Source organism: Myxocyprinus asiaticus, chromosome 23, assembly GCF_019703515.2.
Source record: "Myxocyprinus asiaticus isolate MX2 ecotype Aquarium Trade chromosome 23, UBuf_Myxa_2, whole genome shotgun sequence".
Taxonomy (NCBI): domain Eukaryota; kingdom Metazoa; phylum Chordata; class Actinopteri; order Cypriniformes; family Catostomidae; genus Myxocyprinus; species Myxocyprinus asiaticus.
In genome coordinates this window covers 6,007,501-6,025,123 of record NC_059366.1, presented here as the reverse complement: position 1 = coordinate 6,025,123, position 17,623 = coordinate 6,007,501, and the positions used below count along the sequence as shown (strand labels likewise).

General features: G+C 40.6%; 1 protein-coding gene across 1 annotated transcript in view; it reads left to right on the top strand.

The window, feature by feature from the left end:
• The window catches only part of LOC127413928 (neuroendocrine convertase 2-like), a 114,924-nt gene that overhangs the window by 29,381 nt on the left and 67,920 nt on the right, over nt 1-17,623 (top strand). The window contains exon 6 of the mRNA XM_051651506.1: nt 10,201-10,277. Coding sequence (XP_051507466.1) covers nt 10,201-10,277 — 77 coding nt within the window. The remainder of the gene's footprint in view (nt 1-10,200; nt 10,278-17,623) is intronic.

Here is a 17,623-nt window from a genome sequence, read left to right as displayed (position 1 = left end):
AGGCAGCAGCCAAATGGAGGCTTGCCAAAGAGCAGACCGCAGCACGCCTCAGATGCTGCTGAATTCTGTTTGCATTATGTTTGTCTTTCACTATACAAGTGCTTTCCTCCATGGTATTCAGTTACTATGGTGATAAAGTGATGTCATACACATACAGTATAAGGTCGTTATAATGTTTTTAAACTTTGACCTCTTTGAGGGATGTTCAAGGCTCAATACAAGTTAGAATCAATAGCATTTGTGGCATAATGTTTTCTGCTTCCTGTGAAAAGTGTTTTGGAAAGTAACTTTAAAGTAATGCATTTAGTAATGTGATTACTTTCCACATGAAGTAATCAGTAAAGTAATCCAATTACAATTTTAAATAAATAATTAGTAATTTGCCACGATACATGCAATGAGCCACGTAAAAATCATCGAAAAAAATGTAGGTATAGTTACATGATTCTATGAGACCAGGTTAGTGATTTGTATTTTTTACAACAGTTAATGACCAGCTGATTTTATATTATGTTTCCTGGATGATGTTTGAAAGCCCTGATGAAATTTCATGTTTACATCTAGCTCTCTATTAATGAACTCTCTTGGGGAGCAGAGAGAAGAATGTGTTTTGCTCTTAGTGGGAATTGCAGTGAAAGCCACAAGAACTTAAACGACATGAAGTGCGATCTGAATCTCCATGATTGTGGTGATGGATTATGGAGGCAGACACACAGCAAACGTTTGTTTCATTTGTTCCGGTGTTCTCTGTTTGGCACCCCTTCCCTCACGGAGTATAGGTGTCATGATTCACTGTTGTTTTGCCTTGTGTTTTGCCCCATCATCTGTTTCCCCTGGACTACACTTCCCTGCCCTAATCACTGCCAGCTGTTCCCTATTGTTCTCACCTGTGTTTCATTCACTCATTAACCCCTGTGTATATAATGCCCTGATTTCTACCCAGTTGTTGTCAGTTGTTATTTATTTTGCTCCTGTGTTATGAATTTTGTTTTAGTTCCCAGTTCCTAGTCTTTCCATGTTCCAGTGTTTACCCTGTTTTTGTACTTTGTCTATTTTTTCATTAAATTAAGCTGCATCTAGATCCTGCTCTCGTGACTTCCTTCAACATTACAGAACAACTGACCAAGATGGATCTAGTGGCTTACTTTATCCAGTTGAGCCAGGCGGACTTACCCATTAAGGAATACTCACATCTTTTTAGCACTGTTGCCAGATACACGGGATTTGCTGTTTCCCACCTGAAATCCCTGTATCGGATTGGACTCTTAGCTCACAGGTGGAGGGATTTGCTGGAGACAGGAAACTACACTTGGGAGGAATACGCAAGTTCAACACTAGACACACTCGGTTCAGAGGATCCTCCTCTCCCTACCCTGAACCCAGCTTCCAAGCCTGCCATGCCTGAGTCTGCTCCACAACATGTCACAACCACGCCTGAGTCTGCTCCACAGCATTTCACAGCCACGCCTGAGTCTGCTCCATGCCATGTCACAGCCACGCCTGAGTCTGCTCCACACCTGCCACGGCCAACGAGCCAGTGCCCACGCCTGCAACGGCCAACGAGCCAACGCCCACGCCTGCCACAGCCAACAAGCTGGAAGCTTCGTCTGTCCCAGTGGCTGTGTTGCCAGCCTCGTCCGTCCCAGAGCCTGCGTTGCCAGCCTCATCTGTCCCAGAGCCTGCGTTGCCAGCCTCATCCTTCACAGAGCCTGCGTTGCCAGCCTCATCTGTCCGAGAGCCAGCGTTGCCAGCCTCATCCGTCCCAGAGCCAGTGTTGCCAGCCAACTTTGGCCATCCGGAGGAGGAGGAGGAGAAGAAAGGCTTCTGTTCCCAAGTCTCTTCCTGTGTACTCGACCACAGAGGTTGTTTCCAAGTCTCTGCCCATGTTTACGACCATGGAGGTCGTTCCCAAGTCTCTGCCCATGCCCATGACCACGGAGGTTGTTCCCAAGTCTCTTCCCGTGTACACGACCATGGAGGTCATTCCCGAGTCTCTGCCCATGCTCATGACCACAGATGTCATTCTCGAGTCTCTGCCCATGTTCACGACCACAGAGGTCATTCCCGAGTCTCTGCCCATGCCCACGACCACAGAGGTCATTCCCGAGTCTCTGCCAGTGTTCACGACCACAGAGGTCATTCCCGAATCTCTGCCCATGCTCACAACCACAGAGGTCATCTCCGAGTCTTAGCCAGTGTTCAGGACCACAGAGGTCGTTCCCGAGTCTCTGCTAGTGTTCACGACCACAGAAGTCGTTCCTGAGTTTCTGCCCATGCTCACAACCACAGATGTCATTCCCAAGTCTCTGCCCATGCTCACGACCACAGAGGTCATTCCCAAGTCTCTGCCCATGCTCACGACCACAGATGTTGTCTCTGAGTCTCAGCCAGTGTTCACGACAACAGAGGTCATTCCCGAATCTCTGCCAGTGTTCAAGTCCACAGAGGAAGCCTACCACGGCTTCGCCCCTCGAGCCTCCTATGGCTCCGCCTTCCACGGCTCCGCCCTCAGAGTCTTCCACGGTTCTAGTCTGTGGCTGCCACCCAGGCCTCCTGACCCTGTTTCAGCCCTGTGGCCGCCAACTAGGCCTCCTGATCCAGTCCCTACCCTGAGGTGGTCTCCTGGGTCTCATTGCCGTTTGCCTGATCTGCCCTGGTCTCCTTGGTCTCCTGGCTGTCTCCCTGATCCGCTCTGGTCTTCTGGGTCTCCTGGCTGTCCGCCTGATCTGCTCTGGTCTCCTGGGTCTCCTGGCCATCCGCCTGATCTGCTCTGTTCTCCTTGGTCTCATGGCTGTCCGCATGATCTGCTCTGGTCTCCTTGGTCTCCTGCCTGTCTGCCTGATCTGCTCTGGTCTTCTGGGTCTCCTGGCTGTCCGCCTGATCTGCTCTGGTCTCCTGGGTCTCCTGGCCATCCGCCTGATCTGCTCTGTTCTCCTTGGTCTCATGGCTGTCCGCATGATCTGCTCTGGTCTCCTTGGTCCCCTGGCCGTCTGCCTGATCTGCTCTGCTTTCAGTATCTGAGTGTCATGTTTTTCTGCTCTTAAGCCAGTTATTTTTACTGTATGCCCCATGTAAATTGTAGAGAGAATGCAGAATACATTTTTTTTACAAGTTGCTGCTCAAAAATGGTTCACAGGTCTGTTCTGATAGGGTAGTGGACAGCAGGGAAAAAAACAATGCTAAATGCAAAGTAACTATTAGCGTTCATAAGAATAGCAAAATTAACAGGATTATGAACTTTTTAAAGGCATCCATCCATCCAACCCCTCTATTCGTCCAGACCCTCTATTTGTCCATATCCTCTATTTGTCTGTCCATCCCTGTCTGTTCAACTCTTAACACTTTATAGATAAATAACTATTTAAAGGACATAAGGCCTATAGAACCTTATATAAAAAAGTACATTAAGGCCTATCAAAGTTTTCCTTGACAGACATTCCTTTTCCTGTTTTTAAATGCATCTTTGGAAAGTGCTAGAAAGCTGGTATTAGTTATGGCATTTATCCAATTGAGCCAGGCGGATTTACCCATTAAGGAATACTCACATCTTTTTAGCACTGTTGCCAGATACACGGGATTTGCTGTTTCCCACCTGAAATCCCTGTATCGGATTGGACTCTTAGCTCACAGGTGGAGGGATTTGCTGGAGACAGGAAACTACACTTGGGAGGAATACGCGAGTTTAACACTAGACACACATGGTTCAGAGGATCCTCCTCTCCCTACCCTGAACCCAGCTTCCAAGCCTGCCACGCCTGAGTCTGCTCCACAACATGTCACAACCATGCCTGAGTCTGCTCCACAGCATGTCACAGCCACACCTGAGTTTGCTCCATGGCATGTCACAGCCACACCTGAGTCTGCTCCACGCCATGTCACAGCCACACCTGAGTCTGCTCCACACCTGCCACGGTCAACGATCCAGCGCCTACGCCTGCCACGGCCAATGAGCCAGCGCCCACACCTGCCACGGCCAACGAGTCAACACCCACGCCTGCCACAGCCAACAAGCTGGAAGCCTTGTCCGTCCCAGAGCCTGCGTTGCCAGCCTCGTCCGTCCCAGAGCCTGTGTTGCCAGCCTCGTTCATCCCAGAGCCTGCGTTGCCAGCTTCATCTGTCTGAGAGCCAGCGTTGCCAGCCTCGTCCGTCCCAGAGCCAGTGTTGCCAGCCAACTTCGGCCATCTGGAGGAGGAGGAGGGGAAGAAAGGCTTCTGTTCCCAAGTCTCTTCCCGGGTACTCGACCACAGAGGTCATTTCCAAGTCTCTGCCCATGTTCACGACCACAGAGGTTGTTCGCGAGTCTCCGCCCATGCTCACGACCATGGAGATCGTTCCCAAGTCTCTTCCCGTGTATACGACCACGGAGGTCGTTTCCAAGTCTCTGCCTATGTTCACAACCACAGAGGTCGTTCCCAAGTCTCTGCCCATGCCCATGACCACAGAGGTCATTCCCGAGTCTCTGCCAGTGTTCACGGCCACAGAGGTCATTCCCGAGTCCCTGCCCATGCTCACAACCAAAGAGGTCATTCCCGAGTCTCTGCCCATACTCACGACCACAGAGGTCTTCTCCGAGTCTCAGCCAGTGTTCATGACCACAGAGGTCGTTCCCAAGTCTTTGCCAGTGTTCACGACCACAGAGGTCATTCCTGAGTCTCTGCCCATGCTCATGACCACAGATGTCATTCCCGAGTCTCTGCCCATGTTCACGACCACAGAGGTTGTTCCCGAGTCTCTGCCAGTGTTCACGACCACAGAAGTCGTTCCTGAGTCTCTGCCCATGCTCACGACCACAGAGGTCATTCCTGAGTCTCTGCCCATGCTCACGACAACAGAGGTCATTCCCGAGTCTCTGCCCATGCTCACGACCACAGAGGTCATTGCCCAGTCATCCAGGACTCTTTGTCTCGAGCCTCCCAAGGCTCCGCCTTCCATGACTTTGCCCCTCAAGCCTTCCATAGCTTCGCCCCTTGAGCCTGCCATGGCTCCACCTTCAACAGGTTTGCCACTCGAGCCTCTCACGGCTCCGCCTTTCACGGCTTCGCCCCTCGAGCCTCCCACGGCTCCACCTTCCACAGCTTTGCCCTTCGAGCCTCCCACGGCTCCGCCTGCCATGGCTTCACCCCTCGAGCCTTCCACGGCTCTGCCTACCACGGCTTCGCCCCTCGAGCCTTCCACGGCTCCGCCTACCATGGCTTTGCCCCTCAAGCCTTCCACGGCTCCGCCTACCCAGGCTTCACCCCCTCGAGCCTCCCACAGCTCCGCCTACCACGGCTTCACCCCTCGAGCTTCCTATGGCTCCGCCTTCCACGGCTCCACCCTCCACCCAGGCCTCCTGACCCTGTTTCAGCCCTGTGGCCGCCAACTAGGCCTCCTGATCCAGTCCCTACCCTGAGGTGGTCTCCTGGGTCTCATTGCCGTTTGCCTGATCTGCCCTGGTCTCCTTGGTCTCCTGGCTGTCTGCCTGATCTGCTCTGGTCTTCTGGGTCTCCTGGCTGTCCGCCTGATCTGCTCTGGTCTCCTGGGTCTCCTGGCCATCCGCCTGATCTGCTCTGTTCTCCTTGGTCTCATGGCTGTCCGCATGATCTGCTCTGGTCTCCTTGGTCTCCTGGCTGTCTGCCTGATCTGCTCTGGTCTTCTGGGTCTCCTGGCTGTCCGCATGATATGCTCTGGTCTCCTTGGTCCCCTGGCCGTCCGCCTGATCTGCTCTGCTTTCAGTATCTGAGTGTCATGTTTTTCTGCTCTTAAGCTGGTTATTTTTACTGTATGCCCCATGGAAAATGTAGAGAGAATGCAGAATACATTTTTTTTGCCTTAGTTTATCACTCTGTTACCATGTGGTAACAGAGTGACTCACAAGTTGCAGCTCAAAAATGGTTCACAGGTCTGTTCTGATAGGGTAGTGGACAGCAGGAAAAAAACAATGCTAAATGCAAAGTAACTGTTATCGTTCATTAGGAATAGCAAAATTAACTGGATTATGAACTTTTTAAAGGCATCCATCCATCCATCCATCCATCCCCTCTATTCGTCCATCCCCTCTATTTGTCCATATCCTCTATTTGTCCGTCCATCCCTGTCTGTTCAACTCTTAACACTTTATAGATAAATAACTATTTAAAGGACATAAGGCCTATAGAACCTTATATAAAATAGTACATTAAGGCCTATCAAAGTTTGCCTTGACAGACATTCCCTTTCCTGTTTTTAAATGCATTTTTAGAAAGTGCTAGAAAACTGGTATCAGTCATGGCATGGGGTTTTCTAATAGTTACTCATGCCCAGAACAATAACTGCTTGAAGCGAAGACATTCACATCCATAACTTCTCATCACTAAATTACTCATATGTGGCTCCACTAGTAAAGGAAGAGAAGTTGCATGAATGGGTCTTTTCACAACGGATGTAACACGATTATGCTAAGTGAATCCCCAATGAATGGCACTTTTACATAGAAGGCAACATAAATATTTGCCGTTAGCTCATTCTTGCCTTTACGATAGGTGGCGCTAATCGACTAGTAATTTTACCCCGTTACTATAGGTGGCGCAAAGAACCTTTCATCTGGTCTGCCCTTCTTCCATCATGGATGAGAAGAACCACTTGACAAGTTTGGAGAACAAAGACAAGGGCTGAGTTCAGAATTGCATACTACCAGGGTTGGGAGGGTTACTTTTGAAATGTATTCCACTACAGATTACAGAATACATGCTGTATAATGTAGTTTGTAACGTATTCCACTACAGATTACAGAATATATGCTGTAAAATGTAGTTTGTAATGTATTCTATTATATTACTCAAGGTCAGTAATGTATTCTAAATACTTTGGATTACTTCTTCAGCACTGGTAGAATTTTTCACTTGTTTTGACTATAAATACTCTGCCAGTACAGTAAGACAAAATACACATGTGAAAAATACATTCTCTGAAAAACCTAAATATCTTATGCAATGTTGTTTCTAAAACAAGATAAATCAAATTGATCTTGTTTTTAAGGATTTTTAGATATTTTTACAGTAAAACAATAAAAAAATTATTATTAAGAATAAAATTTTTGCCCTAATATCAAAGATCTTACTAGAAAAATAAATTATGATCCAACATGAATTTTCTTGATAAAAAAATATGATCGTGCCTGGTAACATGCATGTAAAATGGCTAGAAATAGCATTTTAGCTTAGCGTAAAGCTGACAATTTACACAAGGTTTATTTCTATTTCTTCTGCTCCAAACTTACTTCAAACGTACTTCTCTGTCTGCTCATATGAATGTAACACATCATAAGAAAGTGTTTCACTGCTGTTCAAATGCACTTTGGATCGTATCATTTATATGTATAAATGTTTTCCATCTGAAAGGACTAAATATTAAATGAAACAAATGACAATAAAATGAAAAGTAATCTCTTCAGTAATCAAAATACTTTCTGAATGTAACTGTATTCTTATTACCAATGATTTAAATTGTAACTGTAGTGGAATACAGTTACTTATATTTTGTATTTTAAATACGTAAGACCGTTACATGTATTCCATTACTCCCCAAACCTGCATACTACCATGCTACTCATACTATTTCTGCCATATGGCAGAAGTAGTAAGAGTAGTATGGGTAGTATGCCATTCCGAATTCAGCCAAGCACACGAGTTCTCTAGCGAGCAGATCGAGAAAAGTCAACGGATGTCTCTACCAGCTTTAGCAGCGATGACGAGTGTGTTGTTTATTTGCTCAACAAGAAAAAAAACATTCTTAGACACTTTCACAAACTATTACATTTCACCTGCTGGACAAGTTGACAGGCAGTATTATCATGTTACTATGATATCATATTGTCATACACAGTCTGAGGAGTGATTAGAAAGAATCGAGTGTAAAAATTTTTTTATTAACGGTTAAAACATGTTATCATTTAAAAAAAGAGTGATTATTTTCCACTGCCATGCATACTGTAAATACTTGTGTTAAGTAGATTTGTTTAAAATCACCGCATAATGCACACACATAATGACTGTTAAAACACATGTTGTCAATTGGAACAATACTGAATACTAAATTTTCTCAAAACCCTGCAAATTATTAATTAAATGTGATGACATTTAAATGCTCCATATAATGCACACAGTATAATTAAAATCCCAACCAACAAAACCCATCTTCAGTCTGACCCATTTATTAGATAATTTTAAACTAACTGTAACTGCATTCAGTGACTGATATCACAGCAATAACGATTACATAATTTTGTGGACACACCACTACGTTTTGGAATACAAAGGCATTATGATATATAGATGTTTATACAGAGTGCACTGCAAGTCACAGCAACAGAATTAAAATTATTAATATTTGGCAAAAAAAAACTCACTTAAGGTCCGTAAAATTGTTTATTAAAAAAAGGTGATAAAAAGGCAAATATGCCGTGATATATGTTTTATTAGAGATATAAGAGTACTCACGTAAGATTCAGTGCAACTGCAAAAAATAGAACAATGTGGACTACATTATGAAGACAATCCACGTAGGATCAGAGAGTTTTTTAAAGGGGATGCAAGGCAGTGATTCAGCAATATATTTGGCATGTTAAGAGAACACATATAAGAATTAATTTTTTATTATTTTTGTTTTGATGCAAGTAAAATGCACATCCTCACTGCTGGTTCAGGATGTCTTCCTAGAGTTCCTTCATCGTTTAATTTTGGTTGTCAAAACAGCTTTCTGTGCTTTAGTGCTACAAGTTACGCTGGTTTTGGCTTGCATTTCATCGCTTGGCGAAGAAACACACTCACCATAAAAAACCTTGCTTTATCAGCATGCTAATATTCACTCCAGGTGTGAATGGCTTCATGGGAATCCATTGTATCGATTCAAAATATTAATCCTGACAAGAAATTAAGGTGAAAATTCACATTTGGTGTGCAAAAGCCTTAACAGTGTATCTCATTTTCCTGGATCTAATTTCCATGATCTGTGTCATCCCTGGAACGCCGGTATGAAAACCTCCCACAAGCAATTCTATCCGCCCAGTTACCTGCTTCAAGCATGTCATTAAGCTGGACACGTTTCGGGAACGAGATGCCTCCCTTTGTCTCCCACTGACTCATCCTGGTAAATGCCAGGCTGCGTCCTTATCAGCCCAGAGCCATTGACTACCCCAATAAATGATCTTTTCAACTCTGGCATAACTAAGGCCACGCTCTCTGGGTAATGAATATTTCACATGCAAGAGCGTATGGTGGAGAGGACAGTGGTGAGAACAGCTGTTAAGACCAGAGCGATGGAGCAAGCAACCATTGATGAGCGTGGTGAGAGCGAGATCTTGAAGGTTCTGTGCAGGTCTCTGGAGGCTTCTGCCTGCCTTTGCTGGCTCCGCTCCGAAGATGGCAATTTGCTGATTGCGTTGGCTGAATTGATGTGTCCATGATAGATGTTTACAGCTACTGCATCCTTGTGTTAGGGTTGGGTGGTATGATGGTAGAGTATTTACTGATTTTGCAATACTATTTTTAGCAGTAGATAAATAATTGCGATTACAATTACAGCTGCCACAATTAATGAATCATGAAAGTGTCAATTACAGCATTTCATTTTTTTATTATTGGAATAACAGTTTTGTCAACCGTTTAGGCAATGTCTGAATTTATTGACATAAAACAGCAATAAAGTCAATTAGAAACACAGTTCTCAGCTTGTTTTAGATGTAGCCTGCATAAAGTATAGTACACATAGTGCAATTATCGTACAGTAGTATGTAAATTCCATTAATCGAAATTAAACGGAAATACAATTTCATGGAAAGTAATTTTTTTTTTCTTTTTTTTTTTGCAACTTGGCAACATACATGCATTTTTGGCCATACCACCCACCCCTATCTTATGTTTTGTGTCTTTCTTGTTGTTTTGCTGGACCAGAATAAATATCGTCACATAACTTAGGTGTCAGTGTCGTGTTTCTTGTTGTGCCAAAATATATTACCCCTGAGAGTGAATAGGTAATTCATTAACAATTTGCCTAGCTATTTGTTAATGAGGGGCAACTCTTTAACATACAGGGATGTGCAAAATGGGAATTCCAGAGAGGAGTTTTAAATAATGAATGACAAATTATTTAAATGCAGCTCATTGTTTGTTTTGACATAATTGGCTCTAATTCATGTGTCTGTTAAGCTTGATGACTGATACAGTTTTGGTTTGTTTGTTGCAGAATGCAGAAGCAAGCTTTGACTTCAGTAGCAATGACCCGTACCCTTACCCCCGCTACACAGACGACTGGTTTAACAGGTAATGCATGCTCGGCCGGTCAGTTGTGCTCAAAGGTATGACTGTACAGTAAATACCATGCAGAAGTAGAAATGTGACAGCCAGTAGAGATTTTCCTATAGACTTGTCCTACTCAACACGCATCTGGCCCGCAGACCATCTTTTCATTGCCCGCGTTATGTTTTCCTCACATGAAATTATGAATGTGCATTTTTTCATGTGACAGTTTCAACCCTATCGATTAGAGCCTTTACAGTAATTCTCAGTATCGATAGGTTGCTGAACCACGCTGAGTCTTTTTCCACGCCAGCTCGTCACTGCCACAGCGTGAGTCAAGGGGTGTCAAGTGACAAACCTGTTTGAAGAGCTCAACAGAGATCCTGTATATGCTCACGGTCGACAAGATAATAACAGCAAGAAGAAAAAGATATATCCTGCAAAAATTGAGTGGAGACATCTTCTCCCAAATGATTAATTACTAGTGATTTGTGTAACTAACCTAAAAATAACTAATCAGAGATATGAAAGATTTCTCATTGAAGCACTTTTAGAGCCAGAATTTGATATATTTTGGACATATCTGTCTTATTTTAAGGGTACTGTGTGTGTGTGTGTGTGTGTGTGTGTGTGTGTCACTAGCCAGTGTGTCATGATGACTTTATCTGACAGTGACAACAGAACATAACTTCTTTCTATATATGTCATGTTGACATTTCACTAAAATTTTAATTGTACATTGTTATATAGGGGTGCACTGTGCTGTAGAATATGGCCTAATTGTAAGTCAGTAGGCAACATATATTCATATATGATCATTATATTAATAAATATCACAGTTTGTATTTTTCAAAGAAATAAATTACAAGAATTAAGCTATATATCTATGTTTATTTTATTTTTTTGTTTTATGTTAATTACATGTCCATGATGTATTAAAAAGCATATTTAGCATTGTCTACTTGCCTCGTTAATATAAAAATAGAATAAAATAAATTATAATTAGGCTAAAAAAAATTGTGTGGCCCTCGAGGCTAAAGGGATTCTGCTTTCCGGCCCCCCAGCTTTCCAAAGTTGAGTACCCCTGCTATAGACCATTTCAAGGACTATTCGTCAGCTTTAGGAACTGGCATCTTTGTTCCTTGAACATTTCCTGCTAGCTGACGCCTCATTCGAAAAAACAGCGGGAGGCGCTTCATTCAAAGTGACTGTAACACGAATAACGTTACTAACGTTAACACTATTGTCATAAAATTTGAATAGACACTTCAATGTTGTCATTGAAACATTGACCATGTTGTTCAGTGGCTGGAGGATCTCTGGATGCCTGGAAGTCACAGAAATTAAAGTTACGTTATAATTCATTGCCTCTCTTGCATAGATGCTCAGTATCAAAAACACGTCTGGATAAGTCACTTCAGGTAAACGTTTGATGTTCTTTGAGAAAATATGTTAATTCACAGCCTTATTTAAAGGATCTGGTAATGATAGCGGAAGTGCTTCAGGGCCAGTAGCATTCTAATTCCTTTGTTATTTTTTACATCCTTGAAATAGTCTATACTGTTTATACACCTTTTGACTCTAAAATTTAAAATTGTTTGGTACCAATTTCAATACCACAGCAGAAATTGGTCATATGCTATTGAACACACTCCTTCAGTCTATTTATAAACTTAGCGCAGCATTAGTTTAGCCTAAATGTTTTGAGATTTGTTTTGTTTTTAACTTAAGTGTTTCATAATGTAAAGCAGTTTTTTTGCGCTGATGCCAGACTTATTATTTATTACAACTCTTAAATATTGGTTTGCGTCCATCAGTTTCTAATTAAACGAGAAAATAATCAATAGAGATGAAATACCATTCATTTGCAAAGTATTTAATTCACCAGATTATCCGAAAGTAAGCATTACCACATTAAATATAAAAATCTAAAATCTAAAAATGTAAAAAAATGTTATTGCATATACAGCAAAAGTAACTATATATCGTGACATCAAGTTACCATGATATAAATTTACTTTCAGATTGATATAAGATTTTGGTCTCTCAAGCAGTGCATGAAGCTGAAATTGTGTTTCTCAACAGTGGTTGTATGAAAGAGTCCTTGCCTCTCAGTATTGATTTTCTTTACACGTAGCCCCATTAAGTCATCTCTCCCTGGGCTCTCAGCCGAGCTGCATTAACACAACAGTCGAGCCACAGTGTGCTGAGCTCTTCCTTCTACACTCTTATCAGGGCAGTGTAGGCCTGTCCAAAAACGCCCAGAGGTGAAGATTAAGAGCAAAATTATTCCCATCATTTTATGTAATGTTTCAAAACTAAACTATATTTGCATTTGTTGAAGGAAATAGCAATGCTTAAAAGGCAGCAAAAGTATAAAGCAAATAGTGTTAAAGTTTTAGGTTATATTATGTTTTAAGCTTCTGTGGAATTAAAGTGCTGCATTAGAGCTGCTTTTGCCATTATTTTATTTGTTCTGAAATGGCTTTAAAAGTTTTTTCTAAATTAACACAAACAAGAACAATATTAAATAATTTTCATTTAGATGCACCATTACAACAATACAGTAATAAAAAGTATTATTTACGTACATATATGTTTACTAAAATTAATGAATTAATAGAATTAATTTTATTATGATACACAATATAATATTAATAATACTAACAACAACAACAACAACAACAATAATAGTAATAATAATAATAATAATAATAATTATTATTATTATTATTATTATGAGGATTGTATTTGTTTGTACGATATATACATATTTTTGTCATGTTTACATCACCTGGAGCTTTTATTTTGGTGAAATGAAATGCTATCACCTCCTTTTCTATGATCCTGTGTCCTGTTTTAAGATTTGTATAATAACTTGTAGCTGTTACAGATGTTTGGAATTGTGTGAACGTGTGAACCTGCAGCACTTTGCTTTATCAATGTATGCAAACTGCTCTGAGACCACGTAAAAGAGAGTATCATGATCCACGCACGGGCACACAGAATAGCGTGTCACCTGTTCACACAGACCATGTATTCATTTAATTAAATCACAGCCTTTTGGGGTTTAAGAATCACATTTGACAATACTGAGATTTTGATGGTATTAAATAGCCCTGAAGGATCATGAAATTAGTCTATGATGAACTATTTAGGAAACATAGTGACCAATAAAATGCACACTACAATCATTGTGATATTCATGATATTGCTTAATTTTATATTGCCAGCAAAATCCTCACAATAATTTTGTGATTATTCGATATATCGGCCAGCCCTACTCAGCATGTGTCTTGTTTTCGGTCAGCTGCACAGAAGATCAACACAGTCACCATTCAGTGTAAAGGCAGCTGTAAATAGTGATGTCAAAAGTACCAGTAATTCGGTACCAAGTCAGTACTGAAATAAAAAAGATGTCACAATATCAGTGTTTCTGCAGTACCGGTAGTAGCGAGCACTGACTTAATTCAGTACCAGCACACTGTCTGATTGACACATGGCTCGCTTTCTCTTAACAGCCTTTAAGCGCTTAAGTGGCTGCATTCATGTTTGTATTATGTTTCAGAACGCCGCTTTCTGCAAAACCCCAAATAAATCTTTTTTTTAATTTTTTTAATGCACATACAGTAAACGTGATCAAAGTCTCAACAGAATGAAATAAAAATATGGAATAAAAGATACAGAAGCCTCAGCGATGTTGGGTGTGCTTGTAGTGGGGCAACTGTACTGTATACCTTAAATGTCCCCTGTGCACATTTAAAACATAATTTGCTGTTTAAATATTTGTGGACATGCAGTTTATTAAAGACAACCAAAGATTCACTAAATTTGAGTAAAAAGTTTTTAATTTTAAAATATATAAACAAACAGGCTCATAAATGTTTCAATTAGTCAATACACCCTAACATTCTGGTTTTACCCACAAACTGTTAGCCATGTTGACATGCTGTTCTTTAGAATGACTAATGCAGTAAAATCCTTGGGTAAAATGAATGATAAGCTTCATCAAGATTTTAGATTAGAATTTAAGTGGTAGGCTATAATCAGCATGTACAGGTCTTGTAAATGGTCACCATTTCCTTTAACATTCTTTTAAGATCTTTAAATTCACTAGTTTATTTTAAATGGTCCAGTGTAGCAAGTGAATTTTTAAATGCATGTATCTATCTCAATTACTATGAGTTAAAAAAAGTTGCATGCATCGTAATTATAAGTGACCAATAAGATGGCTTTAATATGTTTCTTTTATCATTATAATTGATTACTTTTTGCACTACATTTGTCTTGTTTCTGCGTTGTACAGTGCAAAACATTAAATTAAAGACAGCGAAAAAAATACCTCATTATAAATAACAAGTGTGAACTGTATGTTGTTCCAGAAATGAAAACCCGACAGATACACATACAAAACATATTTTATTTTAAAATGAATGCTTGCCAAATTAGAGTTGTCGCTAACGAGTTGGGCTCAGGTGCATTCAGTAAGGCAGAAAATCAGATCCAGATTGGGTTTTGTAAATAATAATGTGGGAAATTGCGCTATAAAAGTAACTTTACTTACACTTACATTTACACTTATGGTTTCTCCTACCCACGCTCTCTGGAGATGACAATTTTACAACAATATCATTAGCACAATTAGAATAAATAATTTTTTGGAGTAAAACATTAAACTCAAATGGTCAACGCTTGTTGTAGCTGGAGAATTATGCCTAAAAATGCAAGGAAGACAAGACCTATCATAATTCAATATGCAAATACATGTAAGAAAGAAGTCCAACTGACCCTTCGCTAAGCCCCGCCTTAAGCATTTCTGACCAGTCGTATCTTATCAACTGTTGCCCCGCCGCCATTTGTCTGACAAGTGTTTGTCTTTTTACAGTGAGAGCCTACCAGAGATTCTTTTAATTACTGAGATAACAACCTCTGTGGTTCTATCATAGGACAGAACGTAACTGCCAACTAGCGTGTTACGACAGTAATTCACTGTTTTCGGATGCCTTACAAATGATTGTGTTGAGCCGTAAACAGACACCTACCTGTCGCAAAATTGTCTGTGTCTTCTCTTATGTAATTTTATCGTTGTAAACTCCACACATACAGTAGTTCATTCCAAAAGGATTATTTATTCTTAAACATGTTGAAGATTCATGGATAGTGAACACTGAAGCATCAATTCCATAGACATCTATTCAAAAAGAATGGCCTCTGGTCTCCTTGCCAGTTTACCGCCAAAGAATGTCTATGGGGCCGCCACATTATGGTATTTTATGCTAAGCTTTTAGGCGGCCCTTATTAGAAGGGTTTTGGAGCCTACCGGAGTCATGTGTGTTTGGGTAGTTTTGAGCAGGATTTTATCGAAAAATGTAAAACATTGTCGCTGGGTCACTTGTAATAGTGACACGAGGTACCTAGAGAGGATAAACACAGTGTTTTTTCTTTCTTTTAAAAATCTTTAAATAAATCTTGTGAAGAACACACTATGGGTTAAACTGTGTCTGCCCTTATTCCTAAATGAACATGTATAACATCAACGAGGACACCTACATTTGCTCCAAGGTAAATTAAAGCTAATTACTGAATGTTTATTAATTGATGTATTGATTCAGGTCTTAGTAAAGGCGATAGGTGAGTGTGTTATGAGACATTATAAGCAGTTCTTTTCACTTATACTGATGTTTTGAGGTTTGTAATCGCTATCAAAGGACGCTTTTCTCTTTTAAAGTGAATTTGATAATCGTTTGCCTTTTTTCTGATTCGCTTTCTCCACATTTTTTAATCAAATTACTGTGTAATTTAACAATTTCTTAAAAAAAAAAAAAAAAAAAATCAGATAAATATGACTTACAGTGTCGCTTTTCATTCCAGCCCAGGTAAAAATATAATCCATTCCGTTTGAGAATATTTCGCCAATAACTCCTCCGTTCACGGCAATCTCCCATTCATTCCTATGGGAAATTATGCAGAGCTTATCAGAGCAAGTGACTGTAACCAAGAGGGGGCAGAGCTTCCCGAAGGGTCAATTGCAATTAAGTCTACTGGCAAACACATGTGATTTTAATTTTTTTTTTTTTTTTTTTTTTTTTACTGGTAGTTGAACAGTATTTGAATTTGTGACTTTTTAAACTTAATTTAATAAATATTCAGCTGAATCACAACATGAAATATTTAGAAAAAGGACTTAGCCTCACTAAAGCTGAACTCCATGAATCTCCCATGCAAAGCTGTTTATAGCATAGATTTGTGCACTAGGCTGCATACTTCTGCATGAGAGTGTGAGTTATTTCTGTTGTGTATGTATGAAGGACAGAAGGTGCCCAGCGGGGGGAAGGTCAATGAAGATTGGCAAGCCTTCTGTCACAGTGCAGCACTGTTTAAAGACTCAGTGTTTCTACAAACCATTACTCTACCGCACCTTCTATCACTATTACTGTACCAAGTGGATTATTAAAATAAAGGTTCAGGAAGAGATAGTTAATTTCATTCATATACAAACAGCTGCTTACCACACCACCATGACAAATCTTCCGGCATCACTCCATCTCCTGCCAAGTCAAGTCTCAAGCTAAAGCCCTCTGTCTTCGACAGCAAGCCAAATCTGTTTGCCTCCATCATAGTTATGGGTTATATGAATATTTGAACTTGTGAAACACACTAAAAAATATTGTGTTCTTGGCTATTACTTTCACATTAATATTTCACAAGACTAATTTAGTAATGACACATTTTCAGTACAGTAGTAATTGTCCAATTTATTGCAATTAAATGGCAACTGTATACTGTATAATGCATTTTCTCTAAAATACCGGCAGCTGTGATTGCCAGACATTTACCATAAAAAAATCACCATGTGACCATGTTTCAGGCTTTACAGGATGTAATATTGTCTGTATATTTACAGTTCACTACCGTTTATATTATTAAATGATATAAACTTAATATACTAAACTTCTGGAACTATAAAAGTCTGCTTTTCACTTTAAAATGTATTGTTAATCACCTTAGTAACTTCAAAAGGCTACATGATGACTTAAAGTTCATTGAGAGTAGCTCTTCCAGGAGCAATAATTAATACTCATGTAGAGCCAGTGCACATTATCACTCACACAAACACAAAACACCATCAGAAGCCTGTTGCATGAAACCAAATTGAATTTTTTTTTTTTGGTCTCAAGAAGTTGGGTCAGCTTTTACCAGTGTTCATCACCATAGCAACTTACGCAACAAGGCTAACCTGCTTTGGAGCAGGTTTTATTCTGGGTTACAGATGTAAACTGATGCTGAACCAATCAGCTGTGAGTAAAGTGACATCTCTGATGCAATAAAGTCACTCCCCCTGTATCTCTAGCTTCAAAATAAAAGTGGGC